The sequence below is a fragment of the Berghia stephanieae genome, chromosome 12, assembly GCF_034508935.2.
Source record: "Berghia stephanieae isolate SIO BIC M18660-M18661 chromosome 12, UCSD_Bste_1.3, whole genome shotgun sequence".
Classification (NCBI taxonomy): domain Eukaryota; kingdom Metazoa; phylum Mollusca; class Gastropoda; order Nudibranchia; family Aeolidiidae; genus Berghia; species Berghia stephanieae.
The window spans coordinates 20,073,196-20,093,195 of NC_088371.1; the positions used below are offsets into that span (position 1 = coordinate 20,073,196).

At 35.9% G+C, this 20,000-nt stretch overlaps 2 protein-coding genes across 2 annotated transcripts in view; one reads left to right on the forward strand and one right to left on the reverse strand.

Annotated features, from left to right (window-relative positions):
• Nucleotides 1-20,000, reverse strand: part of LOC144957521 (protein misato homolog 1-like) — a 158,717-nt gene that overhangs the window by 68,297 nt on the left and 70,420 nt on the right. The window lies entirely within an intron of this gene.
• Nucleotides 5,235-10,523, forward strand: LOC144958204 (uncharacterized). The gene is made up of 2 exons (XM_078890013.1): nucleotides 5,235-5,595; nucleotides 10,155-10,523. Exons 1-2 carry the CDS (start codon nucleotides 5,235-5,237, stop codon nucleotides 10,172-10,174), a joined length of 381 nt encoding a protein of 126 aa, XP_078746139.1. The 3' UTR covers nucleotides 10,175-10,523.

Here is a 20,000-nt window from a genome sequence, read left to right on the forward strand (position 1 = left end):
ACCGTACTCAAGTGTAAAATGAGTACCTGGCCGTTAACAACAGTGTCTTGGTCCGATAAAATTGTAATATCGCCTAACAGGCGGCATGTCCCGTCCTACATGTTAAATGTTGCTGTTGACTAGGGACCCCTTGTAAAGCGCTTTGAGCACATGTTAGTGGATATTGCGCTATATTAAAGCTCTTCTTTTTAAAAAAAAATCGGGCCAATCCTTTATAGATGTCATACAGGGGTAGGTAACTCTTTGGGCTTATATACTGGTGTAAATGTACTCTAGCTCAAGGTATTTATATTTTCCGAAATAGCTTAAAATTCTCTTTAAAATGATACCAAACATTATAATATTCATCAATTTTGAAATTTGGCAAAAGTTGGTTTGAAAAAGTAAATCCTAAAACGTGCTCTGTAGAATCCGCCTGTATGATTTAATTATTACACACAATCAAAGAAACACCATTCTAGGTTAAAAAAAAAAGAAATTGAGCATTTATATAGAGCAATATCCACTTAACGTGCTCAATGCGCTTTACAAGGGGTCCCTGGTCAACAGCAACATTGAACATGTAGGAAGAGACATGACGCCTGTTAGGCGATATTACAATTTTTCAGACAAAGACAACGCTGTTAACGACCAGGTACTCATTTTACACCTGAGTACGGTGAGAGAATGTGAGTAAAGAGTCTTTTCCAAGGACTCAACTATGCGCCGAGCGAGGCTCGAACCCAGGACCTTCCGATCCGAAAGCGAGTGTCATACCACTAGACCACATAGCCGCACAATACACAGGTAATACAATTGGACAAGCTGGTCACTACCAACACCACGTTGTTTTCTATTCTTTGACATATCTACCCCTGCAGTGTCCATTCTAGGTAATACAATTGGACAAGGTGGTCACTACCAACACCACGTTGTTTTCTATTCATCGACATCAACCAAAGCAGTGTCCACCCACTCCCGACCAATTCAACATGTGGCAACGTTTTGATTGGCTAAGTCATTGGTCAAGCCAGGGAAAACATTGAATTTGACACCACAGAATCAAATCATTCGAAATTTTGTTCATCAGATTCGTCTCGAAAGAAACTTTACAATTAAACATCATTTATTCGTTATGGCCAACCTTTTTGAGAATTTCGTAGATCAACTGGAAGAAACATTAGATGGTATGTGATTTTAATTTCGATACGTCATCTTTATATATGTCTATATTTCTATTTCTTAGTCTATCCGTCTGTCAATCTTTCTACCTGTTTATTTGTCTGTCTATCTATTTATCTATCTATATATATATCTATCTATTTATCTATCTATCTATCTACATTTGTATATTTTGATGTTAATGAATTGTTATTTATTTATTTGCTTAGTTTTGCGTTTTTCTCGACATTTAAAATTGTAATAATTTAAAACATTCATATTTTCTGCAAATTTCAATCTACAGATTTAAAACTTGCAGAAACATAATCAATGCACATGTGTCTACAAAGTTTTCAAAGGAATGTTGATATCATTTTAATTTCAAAGATATAGGACTAAGGGTTCCTAATGGTTGGCAAAATTTTGTTCCACAATGCTATTATTCCTGTTCACTCACCGTCTGTGTGCTAAAATCAAATTTTCAAGATATCAAAATTCTGCTTGGTCATTTTGTAGTCATAGTCGTCCTAAAAGAATTATTAACTTTGTTAGTTGTAGAATTAAATCTGAGGTTTTTGTATTGGCTGCCCCAAGTTATCGCGCAATATACTTTTTTAATTCATAAATTGAATCCGGCTATGGTGTGGCTATGTGGTCTAGTGGTATGACACTCGCTTTCGGATCGGAAGTTCCTGGGTTCAAGCCTCGCGCTCAGCTGGGCGCATAGTTGAGACCTTGGAAAAGGCTCTTTACTCACGTTCTCTCGCCGTACTCAGGTGTAAAATGAGTGCCTGGCCGTTAACAGCGTTGTCTTTGTCCGAAAAATTGTAATATAGCCTAACAGGCGTCATGTCCCGTCCTACATGTTAAATGTTGCTGTTGACCAGGGACCCCTTGTAAAGCGCTTTGAGCACATTTAGTGGATATTGCTCTGTATAAAGCTCATTTTAAAAAAATAATTAAATCCTTGTTGTGGTGTAATTAATTACGAGTATATGCAAATTGAGGGAAAATGGTGCTGAAGATACAATTTAACACATTCACTACTGTTCCCACTGTCTTCAGTTTTTAGATCCTTCATCAATGCTTACCTCCAGCATTCATTTCCTCGTTATTGCGAGTTCCATGTAAAGTGCGCCATAGACGTTGGGATCTGCCTTGTATTATTTGTTGTGGTGATATTAGTTCATGTGGCCTGCTAGGGATGTGATTTATATTGTGAGGTTAAGCGCACTGAGCATGGTGAAAACCATGATAGTGAGGTTTACGACATGACATATTGATTGTATTTATGCAGGCTAATGGTCTTGTGCATTCGGACAAATAACTATCTGGTTCGAATCTAGTTCTAAGCGGCGCCAAGTTAGCTGTTGGTAAAGTATTCTCTTCCAATCTCTCACCGGACCCAAGCGTAAAATGAGTACCAGTCCGGTAACAGTGCTGTCGCTGTCGAAACAATTATATTATTGACGCTGTAACTCGCCTTCTTACGTGTTGCTGTTGTCTTTTTAAAATTCTTTGAGCACATTTAGGAGATAGTGTGATATATATAAAACTAAACGCTGAGATTATATTTCTCTTGGCCTGTACGTAAATATTATTGATATATTAAATACATGATCTAGTCAACCCTGTTAGATTGAGCGAGTCTCTTTACATGACAAGACAGAGGAAATGGATTACTGTACTTTGATGTAGTTGAGTTTGTAACGTGTATTTTAACCGGCTGGGGAATATCGCATCGTTAAAGAGCTATGAGACTTTAAAAACATTTAAACGCTCTGTGAACCTTTCTTGCATACAAATTTTCGAAGTTATGTAAACAGCATTTATTGTTAATTTGACAATTTTACATACCTAATCACTATTTCGAATTATCAAACACGTTTCTAAGACACAAGTAATTGTCATAGTCAAGGTTCGTGGTAGAATTTTCGATTTTAACATTCATTTTGAAATTCCACATTTATACTTTCGAGAGTTTCAATTAACTAATAGTATACAAAGTGCAATTGATATCCAATGTCACGGTACATTATTCATTGAAATCAAATAGTATGTTGGTGAGTTCTTTAGCAATGCCATTCTTAAAATATCAATTGAATTATAATTTTATGTCTCAAAGATACTATCCATTTATAAATATTACCTGTAATTCCAAAACCATTACGTATAAAAAAATAAAGTTTTGTGTGGCATGGAATCGAATGCTTTCCTGAAATCCAAATATGTAATATCAATAATGTATTTTTTTTATCTACACATATATTTAAATCATTCATTACTTGTAGTAACAGAGTTTTGCAAGGGCGTACTTTTCTAAATCCGTGTTGGCATCTGTTAAACAATTAAAAAAAAACTAGATATACTTCCTACGATTTTACAAAGAGCAATAGATTTGCATTGAGAACGATAAATACGCGGAGATGCGCTAGATAAATGTTGATATCTGTTTTATCAATTCTTATTTATGTATTCTGATCTCTGCTAACTCACTTTAGAAATGTTACCTCATTCAATTCTGTTTATGTTACTTAGACCTCCCTATTTGATAATTTTAAAAGTTGTGATTATGAAGAGTTAAAGATTAAAGCCGCTATTGTTGACTAATGAGACAATTTACCTTTACATGGATTAGAACTTACCAAATAATCCGGGTTTCAACCTTCATTTTCAATACATTTCAATGACTTAGAGATTAATCTCTTATATAGAGCAATATCCACTAAACGTACTCAAAGATCTTTACAAAGGGTCTGTGACAAACAGTAACACGTAACAAGTAGAACAAGTCATGGCGCCTGCTAGGCGATATTACAATTTTTTCTGACAGTGACAACGTTGTTAACGGCCAGGTGCTCATTTTACACATGAGTATGGTGAGAGAATGTGAGTAAGTAGCCTTTTCCAAGGACTCAACTATGCGCCGAGTGAGGCTCGAACCCAGGACCTTCCGATCTGAAAGCTAGTGCCATACCAAATAACCGTACAAGCTCATGGAGCTCCAAAATTGGAGCCAGAATTTTGTAATTCTACAATTTTTTTGTAATGGAAGGCCGGTCTAGTTACTCATTCTACCGTTGTAAGAAGGAATGAATTCTTTAGATTTATCACGAACTAGAAACTGGGTGGGGATCCTGACCTCCCGTAGCGGGCAGGGGGTCCATAATGTGTCTTCTATTCCCCTATGTCTGTTTTCCAACATGCTTTCTGTCTTTGTCTTGGAATGAGATTACTTGGTTTTGTCCTGGCCCTGGCCGGAGTCCTGGCTGGGAGGGAAACAGTCAAATGCACAGTTATTGTTTTGAGAGATGGTATTCTTTTCCTTGGAAATCATCTCACTGTTATGTATTATATTTATTTTTAATGTATAATGTAAGCATCTGAGTGTTTTCCTCTTTGTTGGATTTTGTGCTTGTGTCCGAATGACACTTATAGGTGATCTCAAACTAAGTACATTGGTGGTATGCTCTTGGATTATACATCTGATCCCTATTTGTTCCCAGTTCCCCTTTGTCTTACTTTCTCTTGGGTGCTTTAATTGTAATTCTCAATCACTCAATCCCATGACCAGATGGTCGTGGGGGGGGGGGGGGGACTTGCGTGAAGCAGAAGTTACAGTCTTCCTCCATGCCTGCCTTTTGCTAGCCCTATGTAGCAGCTCCGGAACCGACATCTCTGTCCATTCTTTTTTATTGTCCAGCCACATCTTCCTTTGGCGCCCTCTTCTGCGCTGGCCTTCGACTGTGCCCTGTAGGACTGTCCTGCTTAGGCTATCGTGTCGAGTATGGTGTCCAAACCAAGACAGTTTGGTTTATTTTATACTTTATACTATTTTATGCTTCGCGGTAAAAGCTCTTGTTTTATGCAACTCAATACCTCCTTGTTTGTTTTTTACTCTTCCAGATGAACTTGAGAGAGTAAATGTCCAACGCGCCGAGGAACTCAGTGATGAAGACTCTAATGATGATGAGGGGGAGGAGGATGATGATGATGATGATGATGATGATGATGATGATGATGATGATGGTGGTGGTGGTGGTGGTGGTGGTGGTGGTGGTGGTGGTGGTGGTGGTGGTGACAATGATGATGAGATGAATAATGATGATGGCTTCATAGACGACTTTGATGATGGTAATAAGGATGAAGACAGTGAGGAGATGGATAACGAAAATCAAGCTGATCATTTCATGGATCAGGATCAGAGTTATAGTGACGAGGAATATGATATCGATGAAAGAGACTACCAAAGAGAGGACGATTTCAGAATGAGATGGTTTGTGGACCAGGACAAGAAACAATTTTGGAGGACGAGTAAGATGATCATGAAGAGAATGTTCCAGATCTGGGTTGTGACGTCAAACAAAAGATGGGTGGCCTACCAGACATTAAAGATAATCAAACTCATTAGAAAAAAACACGCCAAAAAATTGGACTCAATCAGAAATTCATTGTGTAAGTAGAATTGTACAGTAGATTATCGATATAACACAGAAAAAAAAGTTAGCTTTTATATAGAGCAATATCCATTAAGCGTGCTCCACGCGCTTTACAAGGGGTCCCTGGTTAATGGCAACATTCAACATTTAGGACAGGACATGACGCCTGTTAGGCGATATTACAATTTTTAGGCCATATACTCATTTTGCACCTGAGTACGGTGAGAGAATTTGAGTAAAGAGCCTTCTCCAAGGGCTCAACTATGTGCCGAGCGAGGCTCGAACCTGGGACCTTCCGATCCGAAAGCGAGTGTCATAACAATAGACCATGTTGGGACCAGCTTAAAATCCCTTTTATAACCGAGTCCTGTTATATCCAGACCTGTTATACAATTGTTCTACTGTAGTTGTCATTGAGTTTTAGATTTAACGTATTGTTATGATTTTGACTTAGTGAATTCGCTCTTGTCGCCTCTTAGTTACGCCCCCCCCCCTCCCTTCCCCGTTAAAAAAAGCTCCGTCCTCATTTCGTCTCTTTCTTCTCCTCCTCTTTTATCTCTCTATCATCTTTCCCTTTAAGTCCCTCTCTCTCTCTCTCTCTCTCTCTCTCTCTCTCTCTCTCTCTCTCTCTATCTATCTATCTATCTATCAATCTATCTATCTTTCTCTCTCTCTTTTCAAAAAATTCATCAAACTTTCACCTCACTTTATTTCACATGATATCCAACGATCCAAACTTATCTCTCCTCTCTCTCTCTCTCTCTCTCTCTCTCTCTCTCTCTCTCTCTCTCTCTCTTTCTTTCTTTTTTCCATTTCCTCAAACTTTCACTTCACGACGTGCTACCAGTACACCACAGAGATTACTCGATAGTTGGGGCGATTTAATGGTAGCACGTCTAAATGGTGATCAGGAAATCTGAGGTTCGAGACTGAGTGTTTAGGATGTTTTATGTTTTTTTTCTTTCTTCCTTTGTCTGGTACGATTCATACATACTTTTTATATATCTTAATCTTACACCAGTGCCTGCTCCCAAATTTGTCAGCAACGTTGACTCTGTCGTAAAAATAATGTAGTGGTGTCATGTTAAGTGTTTTCGTTGGCTTTTGACTACTTGTAAAGCACTTTGGGCATACCAAGAGGTTGTTACGCTATATAGAAAATCAGAGTTAAGAATTCCGATTTTCTAAAAAAAAAAAAGGTGTATAACGTATTTTATTTTATATTGCAAAACACGATGTTACTTACTTATACTGGAAAGAGTGGGGATGGGAGGGGGCGGGGGGGGGGGGGGGGGGCAGGTTGAAGTCTTAACACTCCGGTGCCACACATGTCCGTCATTGGCCTTCTCTATCAACTCGTATAACGTCAATCCTTTCAATAGGCTTCAACAGTCGTGACGTCACTTCCCTCGTAATGACGCATAGTAATTTAGTAACTGGTTCTAAACTGTCGGAACATTGGCGGACGCTTTTATGACATACAAACTTCTCCGACGAGCATAAAAGTGTATCCAGAGGAGAAAAACATTATAAATCTGATCATGTTTTGACTTTTATACATTCTGATTACATTACATGTGACAAAAATTCTAGCCAGCATGAAGAATAAAAAGTACCTATTTTCTTCGTTTAGAACCAAGCTGCTCTTGCTGGGCGGACGTGACATCAGACTATATTGAATCCAATCAATAATAATAATAATAATAATAATAATAATAATAATAATAATAATAATAATAATAATAATAATAACAATAATAATAATAATAATAACGCTGAAAACGTATATAGAGCTATAACTCCTAGACACCAGACTCTAAGCGCTTAAATTCCTGAACGTTATCCAGACTTATTTCCTAGTGTCTTCCTTTCATCTTTTCCGTGCCTTGCATAATAACTGTCTTTCACCAGTTGTTGTGTTTGACCAAGTCTCACAACCATGCAAGTTTCCTTCTTTTAACCATTGCAACAAGCAGATGGATGTTCCCGTCTTCCCACTATCTTTTCCACATCTTCAAGGACAAGACGTCAGCCTGTCTATAAATAATATTGTGATAACCTTTAATTATTATTATTTCGATCAGTCTCTAATAGATATTATGTAAATACATTATTTAAAGCAGATAAAACTAAAATTGCTACGTACACCATTACATTTTTGGTAAATCCATTTCATACACTGCTATACATAATTTTTCTCTTAATTTGAGCTTTTATATAGCGCAATATCCTCTAAACGTGCTCAAAGCGCTTTACAAGGGGTCCCTGGCCAACGGTAACATATAACATTTTGGACGGGCCATGACGCCTGTTAGGCGATATTACATTTTTTTTTTGGACAGAGACAACGCTGTTGACGGCCAGGTACTCATTTTACACCTGAGTACGGTGAGAGTATGTGAGTAAAGAGCCTTCTCCAAGGACTCAACTATGCACCGAGCGAGGTTCGAACCCAGGACCTTCCGATCCGAAAGCGAGTGTCATACCACAAGACCATATAGCCGCACATAGATATAGAGCCATTGATTTATTCTGTGAATGGCATTTCCATATGGCTGAAATCTCCAGGTAGTCCTTCTGACCCACAAGGTCCAGAGAGTCGAATATTGTCCAGATTTCTATAAGAATAAACGGACAACAGCAATTGGATTCAGTAGTCTGATGTCACGCCGCCCGGCAACGCCCGCCATCTTGGTTCTAAACAAAGAAAATCATTACTTTTTATTCTTCAAGCTGGCTAGAACCTTTCATATGTCTTGTGATAAGAATGTATAAAAGTCAAAACAAGATCATATTTATAATGTTTTTCTCCTCTGGATACACTTTTATGCTCGTCGGAGAAATTTTTCATAAGGGCGTCCGCCATTCTTCCGATAGTTTAGAGCCAGTGTTACTAAGTTACCATGCGTCATTAGGAAGGAAGTGACGCTATGACTATTGCATCCTATTGCTTGCTCCTGTTTGGATAAGGCGCTAATCTATCGAAAAGCACTTTCCACCAGATCTAACAAACCCAGTGAAAGGATATCTGCTGTTTCCAATACAACATATTAATTTAACGCAGAAAAATACATGAGTAGAGAAGACAACCGTTTTGATAAAATCAAGAAATAAAATGCATAGCAGATCGCGTCGATTTCAGAGTGCATTTCTCGTGGCCAGGTCGAGGTGTCATAACAGTTGGGTTATGGGTTCAAAGTCCTCATCTCGGGAAAAAAAAAAAAATTGTCTTCTGGCATTTCTCTAATAAATTTCGTTTCTTGTTAACAGCAACATATTCCAACTTTTTGACATTCTTTATGAATTCAATTTGGAGCATCTAAGACACCCCGTTAAACTAGGGAAGAAAAGTGTGACGTCAAATAACTGGTTCCTATTTCATTGGGAGTGTAAAATTACTCTTCTGAATACAAACATTGTGTCATTGATCTTCTGCTCTCAGATTGATGGTTTTTTTATTTTCTAGTCTAAATACATGCTGGTCTTCAATAAAGATCATCCATCGGCGCTCTTTTACGTCACGTAATCACAAGAATCTGCCTATACAGTCTGTTACTGAAATAGTAATGCCACCTTTATTTAACCTATTCATGATTAGTAGATACTCCGACGGACTGATTACATAGACACTCCCAATGATTTAAGGGGGTTGATGTCACGTCCTTTCTTCTCTATTCTGTTCTAAGGTGGATGGTCTAATATTATGTGATGCTATGACATCTGTGGTTAGATTTTGATGCAATCATTAAGCTCTCATCCTAATGTTAACACTACTATTGCCTTTCGGTTTTGCTCCTTCTATCAATAAATAAATTATGTTACCATATCCTTGTGTTTCCTGGTGTGTTTATGTTTTGTTTAGGGGTGTCCAAATAGTATATATAATATTGAAGTTTAAATTTAGTTACTCAATATATTATTATTTTATTTCTCTCGCCTCAATTGGATTCAATAGTCTGATGTCATGTCGCCCAGCACCGGCGGCCATCGTGGTACTAAACAAAGAAAACCGGTACTTTTTATTCTTCATGCTGGCTAGAAATTTTCATATGTCTTGTGATCAGAATGTATAAAAGTCAAAACATGATCATATTTATAATATTTTTTTTTCCTCTGGATACACTTTTATGCTCGTCGGAGAAATATTTCATAAGGGCGTCCGCCATTGTTCCGATAATTTAGAGCCAGTTACTAAGTTACCTTGCATCTCTACGAGGGAAGTAACGTCATGAATGTTGAAGCGTATTTTAGCTCGACAACGATATTTGCCAGCTTTATTGAAACAAATGAGCTGTCGATGTGAAAGAGGTGGACGAGTTACAATCATTCTCTTAGCATTACCAGCTAATTGTCTTACTCTTAAAAGACAAGTATTTAGTTTAGCCAGAAAACTCGTCCTCAAAATTCCATCGGTTTTTAATTACCCTCATTTCGGAAAAAAAACCAACTCTCAAACCTGGAACCTCAAGAAATACTTTTGATAATCAATCGATTCATTCAAATTTCCATTTTAATAATAATTATTACTGTATTTTGATTGTGTTCTTTTTTTTTTTTTATATTTTTTTTTTGCAGCCCACAAAAGTAAAGCATAGAGGCGTTCGACTAGAGGAAAAGTTTGATAAAATGGACTTGGACAAAAGACATATAATATGATATCTATGTCTGTATGCATGTCAATATACTGAAAAATAATCATGCTTTTAAATATGTAATAAATTTAATAATTTATATATCAATGACTTATTTTCTTTCTATTTGCTACAACGGTTGTGCTAGTTATGGGAGAGAATCTTTTCAGTAATATGTTTTATGAATCAAAATTAATGTAGAAAGGACGCCTTACAGGCGACTGGTACTGTATGGGATAGAAACATAGTTCTATATGGCCAACTGGGGTAATATGTAAAACATTATCAAATGCGTTGCGCTATACTATTTAATTTGTATGGTTATAGAAGTACAGGGGTTTCCAAAAGGTGTAGAATTATGAAAATACACCTCAGATTAAAAAAAAAAGAACGTATGTCTCAAATAAGCAAAATCTTTAAGTGTTTTCAATGAAAAGTTGGTCTGATGATTTTCTTGTTGTTGGTAAGGAAAGGTTGAGCTAAGCTTGAAATTGCACTCGGGGTCGATCTCGGTCCCTTTGCGGATGAAGCGAGTGCTCTTCCAACTGAGCTATCGGGACCCCCGCACTATTAGGTAACAGGGAAACAAAATAAGCCTGTCAGAAGCTACAAGGCCTATGAAGTCGGAGTTTATCCTGGTTCTATAGCATTATACAGACAACAATATAATAGCGTTAACAGAGACTTGGCTATCTCCTCACATACCATCATCATGTTTTAATATTGAACAATATTCACTATTTCGAGGAGATCGGACTAATGTAAATAAACGAACTGGGGGTGGGGTGTGCACATATATTAACAACAAATGGTGCCACCCCAATAACTGTCAGATAAAGAAAATGTATTGTGACGATGATATTGAATTTATTACTGTTTCGTCACGACCATATTATCTACCCCGGGAATATACTCATGTCATCATCATCAACGTCTACATTCCACCATCATCAGACAACACCACAGCGAAAAATATTTTGAGGAAAGAAATACAGGACATTCTAATTAAGTCACCCGATGCCGTATTGATGGTCACTGGCGATTTTAACCAATGTAACGATTTTACTCTCCCGGGACTTCATCAATACGTGGACTGCGAGACAAGGGACAAAAAAACATTAGATTTATTCCTGTGTAATATTAAAAATAGTTATAAATGTTTACCCCGTGCCCCATTAGGTTTATCTGACCACTGCATGCTCTTGCTACTCCCCACCTACCGCCCTGTTTTTAAACGTGTAAAACCAGTAAAGAAAAGTGTACAGATCTGGAATGGAAGTGTGTGTGAAGATTTGCGTGGTTGTTTTGAATGCACTGACTGGAATGTTTTTATCGAATCATGTGATAGTGTGGATGAGCTGAATGACTGTGTGAGTGAGTATTTAAAATTCTGTGAACAGCTAGTGTCTTGTAAAAAAGAAATAAATATTATCCTAACAACAAGCCTTGGATAACAAAAGATCTAAAACTTTTATTGAACCAAAAGAAAACTCTCTATACTAGTGGAAACAAAAAAGATGTGAAAACAAAACAAAAAGAGATAAAGAGGGTAATATCTAGTTGTAGAGATAAGTACAAAAATAAAATTGAAAAATGCTTTTCTTCTGGGGATATACGGGACACGTGGCGGGGGCTTAAAACTGCTGTTAACTATAATCCAAAGCCCACGATTATATCAGAAGATATCGAAATTGAAACTTTAAATAAATTTTATTCACGTTTCGACACAGCAAACAAATTTGATATTGAAAATGAAAAACATAAATTAGACAGGGCTTTGGAAGATGAAATGACTATTGAGGTCAGTGAAGAGGAAACGAGATTCGTATTTTCGAAACTAAACGAGAGGAAGGCTGCTGGGCCGGATGGATTGAAAGGAAAACTATTAAAAGAATGTGCCCACCAGCTTTCCCCCATTTATACACATATTTTTAACTGGTCCCTCCAATGCGTTTCGATCCCTGAAATTTGGAAAACTTCAAAAATTATTCCTGTTCCAAAAAAAGAAAAACTTGAAACTATGAACGATCTCAGACCTGTTGCACTGACTTCAATAGTCATGAAATCTTTAGAAAAACTTGTTCTTGTTAAAATTAGGAATCAGTTTATGCCATTGAGTGATAGTCATCAATTTGCTTACAAACCAGGACGTGGCGTAGAGGATGCCATTTTGCTGTTTACAAACAACATCTACAGGCATCTAGATCACGCTAGGAGCTATTGCAGATTGCTTTTTGCAGATTTTTCTTCAGCGTTCAATACAATGCAACCTCAGTTGGTTGTTCAAAAATTGACTAGTCTGAATTTAAACAAGTATATAATTGCTTGGGTGCTCGAATTTCTTACGGAGAGAGCACAATATGTTCAATTAGGACAAAACAAATCTTCCTGTATAACTACAAATATTGGGGCTCCTCAAGGTTGTGTATTGTCCCCTGTATTATTCACAATATACACGAATGACTGTAGAAGTCAAAACCTGAGTGTACCTTTAATAAAGTTTGCAGATGACACCGCTCTTCAAGGCCTCATAACAAATGGCAACGAAGTGGCTTATAGGCAAGAAATTGATAGATTTGTGTCTTGGTGTGATGCCCACCACCTAGAGCTTAACATAAGCAAGACAAAGGAGCTAGTGATTGACTTTAGGAGAGTGAAGGAACCGATAGAACCGTTAAAATTAAAGGACCAATTCGTCCAGCGAGTTCCTCACTACAAATACCTTGGTGTAACGATTGATGACAGGCTCAAGTGGGATGAACACTTGAAAATAATTAGGCATAAGATGTGCAGACGTACATATTTTTTATCAAAACTCTCTCAGTTTAGAATAGATAAAACCCTCTGCACATTATTTTATAGAGCAGTAATCGAAAGTGTTTTGTCATTTTGTATAACAGCTTGGGGAGGCAATTGCTTAGCAGTGGAAAGGAACAAAATAAATTCAAATATTAAAAAATCCATTAAACGCTATATAAATGATGTTGACGATGTAGATCTTTTATACGAGAAATTTTGTATAAATAAAATAACTAAAATATTAAATGACCAGTATCATCCACTAAGACCATCAATTATTATGTCAGAAAGAAGTGGTCGCCCTTTCTCTATTTCAACGAAAACAGAGAGACACCGAAAATCTTTTCTGCCGTCCAGTATTAGGCTTTATAACAACAAGCAATAATCATTTTATATAATTATTTCTCATTTTTACTTTTTAAAAATATAAATATTAATTTATTTGTTTTGCAATCTTTTCAATTTTCAATTTATAGTGACAGTTTTAACTATTTTACAGTGTTGAAATTATTCATATTATAAAGCGCAGCTCTGGTTATAGAGCTGCTCCTTTTTTATATATATACATCCTATTTCCATTGTATTTTTACCTTATGTGTAAATTATAACACGTCTGTACAAAAAATTTCCTTTTTGGGATGCAATAAAGTATTATTATTATTATTATTATTATTATTATTAATAATTGTTTGCTACCATTTGGACAGGACGCTTGCCCTATTTTGCAATACGTGGACGGAGAGGTTTCCCAAAACAAGCTTGATTTGACTCGCGCCGACACCTGAACCTTGTAAAGCCACTGCTCTATCAACTGGGCAAATCTTTTCCCTTGATCTCAATGTTTTCGTTTCATAATACAATAAATGTAAAGATTTATATAGCGCATTTCCACGGATATACCATGTTCAGTGAGCTTCCTAATGTTTCTTATATTCCACTATAAGGCCATATGGACCGTATATTAATTTTATACAGTACAGTTTGCCTCTTTGGCGTCCTTTTTATATAAACACTCTCATAATCTATAGAAAGTTCAAAGATGACGTCACTCAGGTCTTTGTTATTGTTTTTTGCCATCCGCGTTTATGAGTAATGCTTACTGAACTGTATTAACATGACTTTCAACGTTCTTGGATACACACAGTTTTGTGTGTTGGTCCGTTATACTTCCGGATGGCAATGTTATGAGCTTCTTAGCCAAGCGCATACTATCTGTTCAGTAAAACCAGGTACTCATGAACACATGTGCTCAGTGGGTTCATCTGTGTAAACTGTCTTGACCAAGGACACATCATTGGGACAAGTATTTTCCACCATCACTGACACCTATCTAACCATTGATCATGTTTAACTTCGGTTGACTTTTTTTTTGGACAAAACAAGACAGCGTGCCGCTGAGCGAAGCTATGGTAATCTTATAGCCTGACACTGACCAAAAAACGACGTCAAAAGACAAGTCTTTGGCCACAAAAGAAAACAAATTGTGAGTTGTACTCAATAGTTCAACCAATGGGATCCCTTGTTTCTTTGAGCTACACTAACGACAACTCATTAGACGTTACACAAGCCTAAAAACGTCAAACTACAAGTCCTAGTGGGTTCTCGCGTGGCCTTCGTAAAGTTATAGCCTGACACTGACCAAAAAATGAATGTCAAAATGCCAGTCTTTTGCCACAAAAGAAAACACATCGTGAGTTGTATAGATAGTTCGAAGATGACGTCACTCATGTCTTTGTTATTGTTTTTTGCCATCCGCGTTTATGAGTAATGCTCACTGAATTGTATTAACCCGACTATAAACGTTCATGGATACACACAGTTTTGTGTGTTGGTCCGTTATACTTCCGGATGGCAATGTTATGAGCTTCTTAGCCAAGCGCAAACTATCTATTTAATAGTTCAACCAATGGGACCACTTGTTTCCATGAGCACTACTAACGACAACTCACTAGGCGGTGCAAAAACCAAACAATGACGTCAAAATATCAGTCCTTTTGGGTTTCAGTGTCAGGCTATAACATAACGATGGCGACGGTTCTCGTGTCAGGCTATAGATAGTATGGGCTTGGCGAAGAAGCTCATAACATTGCCATCCGGAAGTATAACGGACCAACAGACAAAACTGTGTATCCATGAACGTTAATAGTCAGGTTAATACAGTTCAGTGAGTATTACTCATGAACGCGGATGGCAAAAAACAATAACAAAGACCTGAATGACGTCATCCTCGAACTATCTATAAGTTAATGATGGCTACGCGCTGAGGCACCTATATATAGAATGAAGTTGACGTCCGCTGGTCGTTGTGAATGTTTTTTTGCCATCCACGTTTATGAGTAATTCTCACTTAATTGTATTATCCAGACTATAAAAGTTCATGGTTACACAGAGTTTTGTGTGTTGATCCGTTATACTTCCGGATGGCAATGTTGTTAGCTTCTAAATCAAAAGCTTACTATCTATATACACACACACACACACACACACACACACACACACACACAAATTGATACGTGTACATCTTTGTAATGAGAAACAAAGAAGAACAAAAAAAAATTTTAAAAATACTATAATATTCATTTTTTCTTTATCTGTAAAAGCTATCGTCCCGATATCTCAGATGGTAGAGTAGGTACTCCTTTCAAGCGCAAAGAGACCGAGTTCGATTCCGGATTAAGTTGACAATTTCTTTTCTGCCCACCCTGTCCACTCAACGCTGACAAGGTGGCCGGGTCTGACTGATCTGATGGAAAATACTTTGCAATCGACCCAAGTCCTATCCAAAGGGTAGAAAGAACTTGCTATTGTCCGTTTCATTGTTTAGAAACCGTGATAAACACAGACTTCGTGGGCCGCAAAGCTATGAAGGACTACATTGTATTTAAAATCTGTAAAATACGAGGGTTTTTTTTTTTAATGAAAAGGAGGTAATCGTGAAATATCGTATGTCCTGTTGTTAATTCACTCGGATTAAGTCCCTTGATTCAAAATTTATTGCAAATTACTTTTAACAAAGCACGCATATTAACGTATAAATGACAAATACAGAGAGGTCTCGCTAATCAAATTGAGCCTCTATATTATTAAAGCGTAATAAAAATGTGCTCAACGAGCTTTACAATGGTTCCCAAGCCAACAGCAACACTAGGCAGTAGAACAAGACATGACGCCTGTAAGGCGATTATTACATTTTTTTTGTCCGACAATTGGTCAGAAATATTATGAAACTTGGTTTTCCAAACTTAATACTACAATCATCCTGTTCAATACAACACGTAAACTCAAATAGGGTCTGATAAAATAAATCCAACAAAAATATAAAAATAGTTCAGCAGAGCCATTAGAGCCACGGAGCTGGAGTTTTAGCAGACAGTAGCGATTGCTTGCTACTCTTTGGATAGAAAGATAGACTATCGCAAATGATTTTCCAGACCCAACTACTCAATCTCTGCTGGGTGAACGAGGAGGACGAGGGTGGGACTTTATCCGTGATTGAACCTGGTTCTTTTGCGTGCGTTGCTAGTGCTCTACCAATTGAGATATTGGGTGAACCCAGGGGTTAAGAATTTAGTCTGGATTCATTTTAAAGAGAATTTTAAGCGCTTTTAGAAAATATAAATACCTTGAGCTAGAGTTCATTTATATCAGTTATACGCCCAAAGAGTTACCTACCCCTGAAGTGTCACGATATGACATTTATAAAAGATTGGCCCGATTTAAACACCCTTAGCTCAAATAAATTGCTGTATTATAATCCACAAGTCCTCAAATAAATTGCTGTATTATAATCCACAAGTCCTCAAATAAATTGCTGTATTATAATCCACAAGTCCTCAAATAAATTGCTGTATTATAATCCACAAGTCCTCAAATAAATTGCTGTATTATAATCCACAAGTCCTCAAATAAATTGCTGTATTATAACCCATAAGTCCTCAAATAAATTGCTGTATTATAACCCATAAGTCCTCAAATAAATTGCTGTATTATAATCCACAAGTCCTCAAATAAATTGCTGTATTATAATCCACAAGTCCTCAAATAAATTGCTGTATTATAACCCATAAGTCCTCAAATAAATTGCTGTATTATAATCCACAAGTCTCAAATAAATTGCTGTATTATAATCCACAAGTCCTCAAATAAATTGCTGTATTATAATCCACAAGTCCTCAAATAAATTGCTGTATTATAATCCACAAGTCTCAAATAAAATTGCTGTATTATAATCCATAAGTCTCAAATAAATGCTGTTATTATAACCCTAAGTCCTCAAATAAATTGCTGTATTATACCCAGTAATAGTCCTCAATAAAGTTTAGCTGTTATTAATAAATCCTAAATAACTTGACTGATTATAATCCATAGTCCTAAATAATGCTGATTATAACCCAAGTCCTCAAATAAATTGCTGTTTATAATCCACAAGTCCTCAAATAAATTGCTGTATTATAATCCACAAGTCCTCAAATAAATTGCTGTATTATAACCAAAGTCCTCAAATAAATTGCTGTATTATAATCCACAAGTCCTCAAATAAATTGCTGTATTATAACCATAAGTCCTCAAATAAATTGCTGTATTATAATCCACAAAGTCCTCAAATAAATTGCTGTATTATAATCCACAAGTCCTCAAATAAATTGCTGTATTATAACCCATAAGTCCTCAAATAAATTGCTGTATTATAATCCACAAGTCCTCAAATAAATTGCTGTATTATAACCCATAAGTCCTCAAATAAATTGCTGTATTATAATCCACAAGTCCTCAAATAAATTGCTGTATTATAATCCACAAGTCCTCAAATAAATTGCTGTATTATAATCCACAAGTCCTCAAATAAATTGCTGTATTATAACCCATAAGTCCTCAATAATTGCTGTATTATAACCCATAAGTCCTCAAATAAATTGCTGTATTATAATCCACAAGTCCTCAAATAAATTGCTGTATTATAATCCACAAGTCCTCAAATAAATTGCTGTATTATAACCCATAAGTCCTCAAATAAATTGCTGTATTATAATCCACAAGTCCTCAAATAAATTGCTGTATTATAACCCATAAGTCCTCAAATAAATTGCTGTATTATAACCCATAAAGTCCTCAAATAAATTGCTGTATTATAACCACAAGTCCTCAAATAAATTGCTGTATTATAATCCACAAGTCCTCAAATAAATTGCTGTATTATAACCCCACAAGTCCTCAAATAAATTGCTATATTATAACCATAAGTCCTCAAATAAATTGCTGTATTATAATCCACAAGTCCTCAAATAAATTGCTGTATTATAACCACAAGTCCTCAAATAAATTGCTGTATTATAACCAAAGTCCTCAAATAAATTGCTGTATTATAACCCATAAGTCCTCAAATAAATTGCTGTATTATAATCCACAAGTCCTCAAATAAATTGCTGTATTATAATCCCAAAGTCCTCAAATAAATTGCTGTATTATAACCCATAAGTCCTCAAATAAATTGCTGTATTATAATCCACAGCCTCACCGTCTCATAATGCTTATTACCAAGTCTCAAATGCTGATTAAATCCCCCCCCCCAAGTCTCAAATAATGCGTATTATAACCCAAAGTCCTCAAATAAATTGCTGTATTATAACAAAGTCTCAATAATTGCTGTATTATAACCAAGTCCTCAAATAAATTGCTGTATTAACCAAAGTCCTCAATAAATTGCTGTATTATAACCAAATCCTCAATAAATGCTGTATTATAACCAAAGTCCTCAATAAATTGTGTATTATACACAAGTCCTCAATAATTGCTATTATACCCTAAGTCCCAAATAAATTGCTGTATTATAATCCACAAGTCCTCAAATAAATTGCTGATATAACCAAAGTCTCAATAATTGCTGTATTTAACCCATAAGTCTAAATAAATTGCGTATTATAATCCACAGTCCTCAATAAATTGCTGTATTATAACCCAGTCTCAAAATTGTGTATTATAACCAAATCCTCAAATATTGCTGTATTATAACAAGTCCTCAAATAATTGCTGTATTAACAAACTCAATAAATTGCTGTATTAACAAGTCCTCAAATAAATTCTATTATAACCCAAAGTCCTCAAATAAATTGCTGTATTATAACCAAAGTCCTCAAATAATTGCTGTATTATATCAAGTCCAAAATGTTTATAACCATCTCAATAATTGCTGTATAACCATATCTCAAATAAATTGCTGTATTATAATCCACAAGTCCTCAATAAATTGCTGTATTATAACCATAAGTCCTCAAATAAATTGCTGATTATAACCATAAGTCCTCAAATAAATTGCTGTATTATAATCCAAGTCCTCAAATAAATTGCTGTATTATAACCCATAAGTCCTCAAATAAATTGCTGTATTATAATCCACAAGTCCTCAAATAAATTGCTGTATTATAACCATAAGTCCTCAAATAAATTGCTGTATTATAACCCATAAGTCCTCAAATAAATTGCTGTATTATAATCCACAAGTCCTCAAATAAATTGCTGTATTATAATCCACAAGTCCTCAAATAAATTGCTGTATTATAATCCACAAGTCCTCAAATAAATTGCTGTATTATAATCCACAAGTCCTCAAATAAATGCTGTATTTAATCCACAAGTCCTCAAATAAAAAGATTTGAATAAATGAATACAACAATTATTTCTTAAGGGTTTTTAACAGTTTTATTATTTTCATTAACTCTCTCCTTGCCAGCCATTTTCAGGATATTCCCAAAACTTCACACCCAACTAACACAAAAATATTTTTTTATCACTCAAACACAATAGCAGTAAGTTCTTGCGATACATAATTTGCTTTAGCAAAATGCTCTACATCATACTGTTCCTTTTCTTTAAATTTTATGATGTACAAAAGAAATTTGAATGAGATAAGTGTTGGTTGTATCGTAACGAATGTGACCATTTTCCTATAGTTGGTATGGAGAGGGTTAAACCAATAATACGTGTAAAAATAATT

Coding starts and splice junctions, on each gene's coding strand:
- LOC144958204 (XM_078890013.1), top strand. CDS start 5,235: ATGAATAATGATGATGGCTTCATAGACGACTTTGATGATGGTAATAAG. Junction 5,596..10,154: donor CTCAATCAGAAATTCATTGT/GTAAGTAGAATT, acceptor TTTTTTTTGCAG/CCCACAAAAGTAAAGCATAG.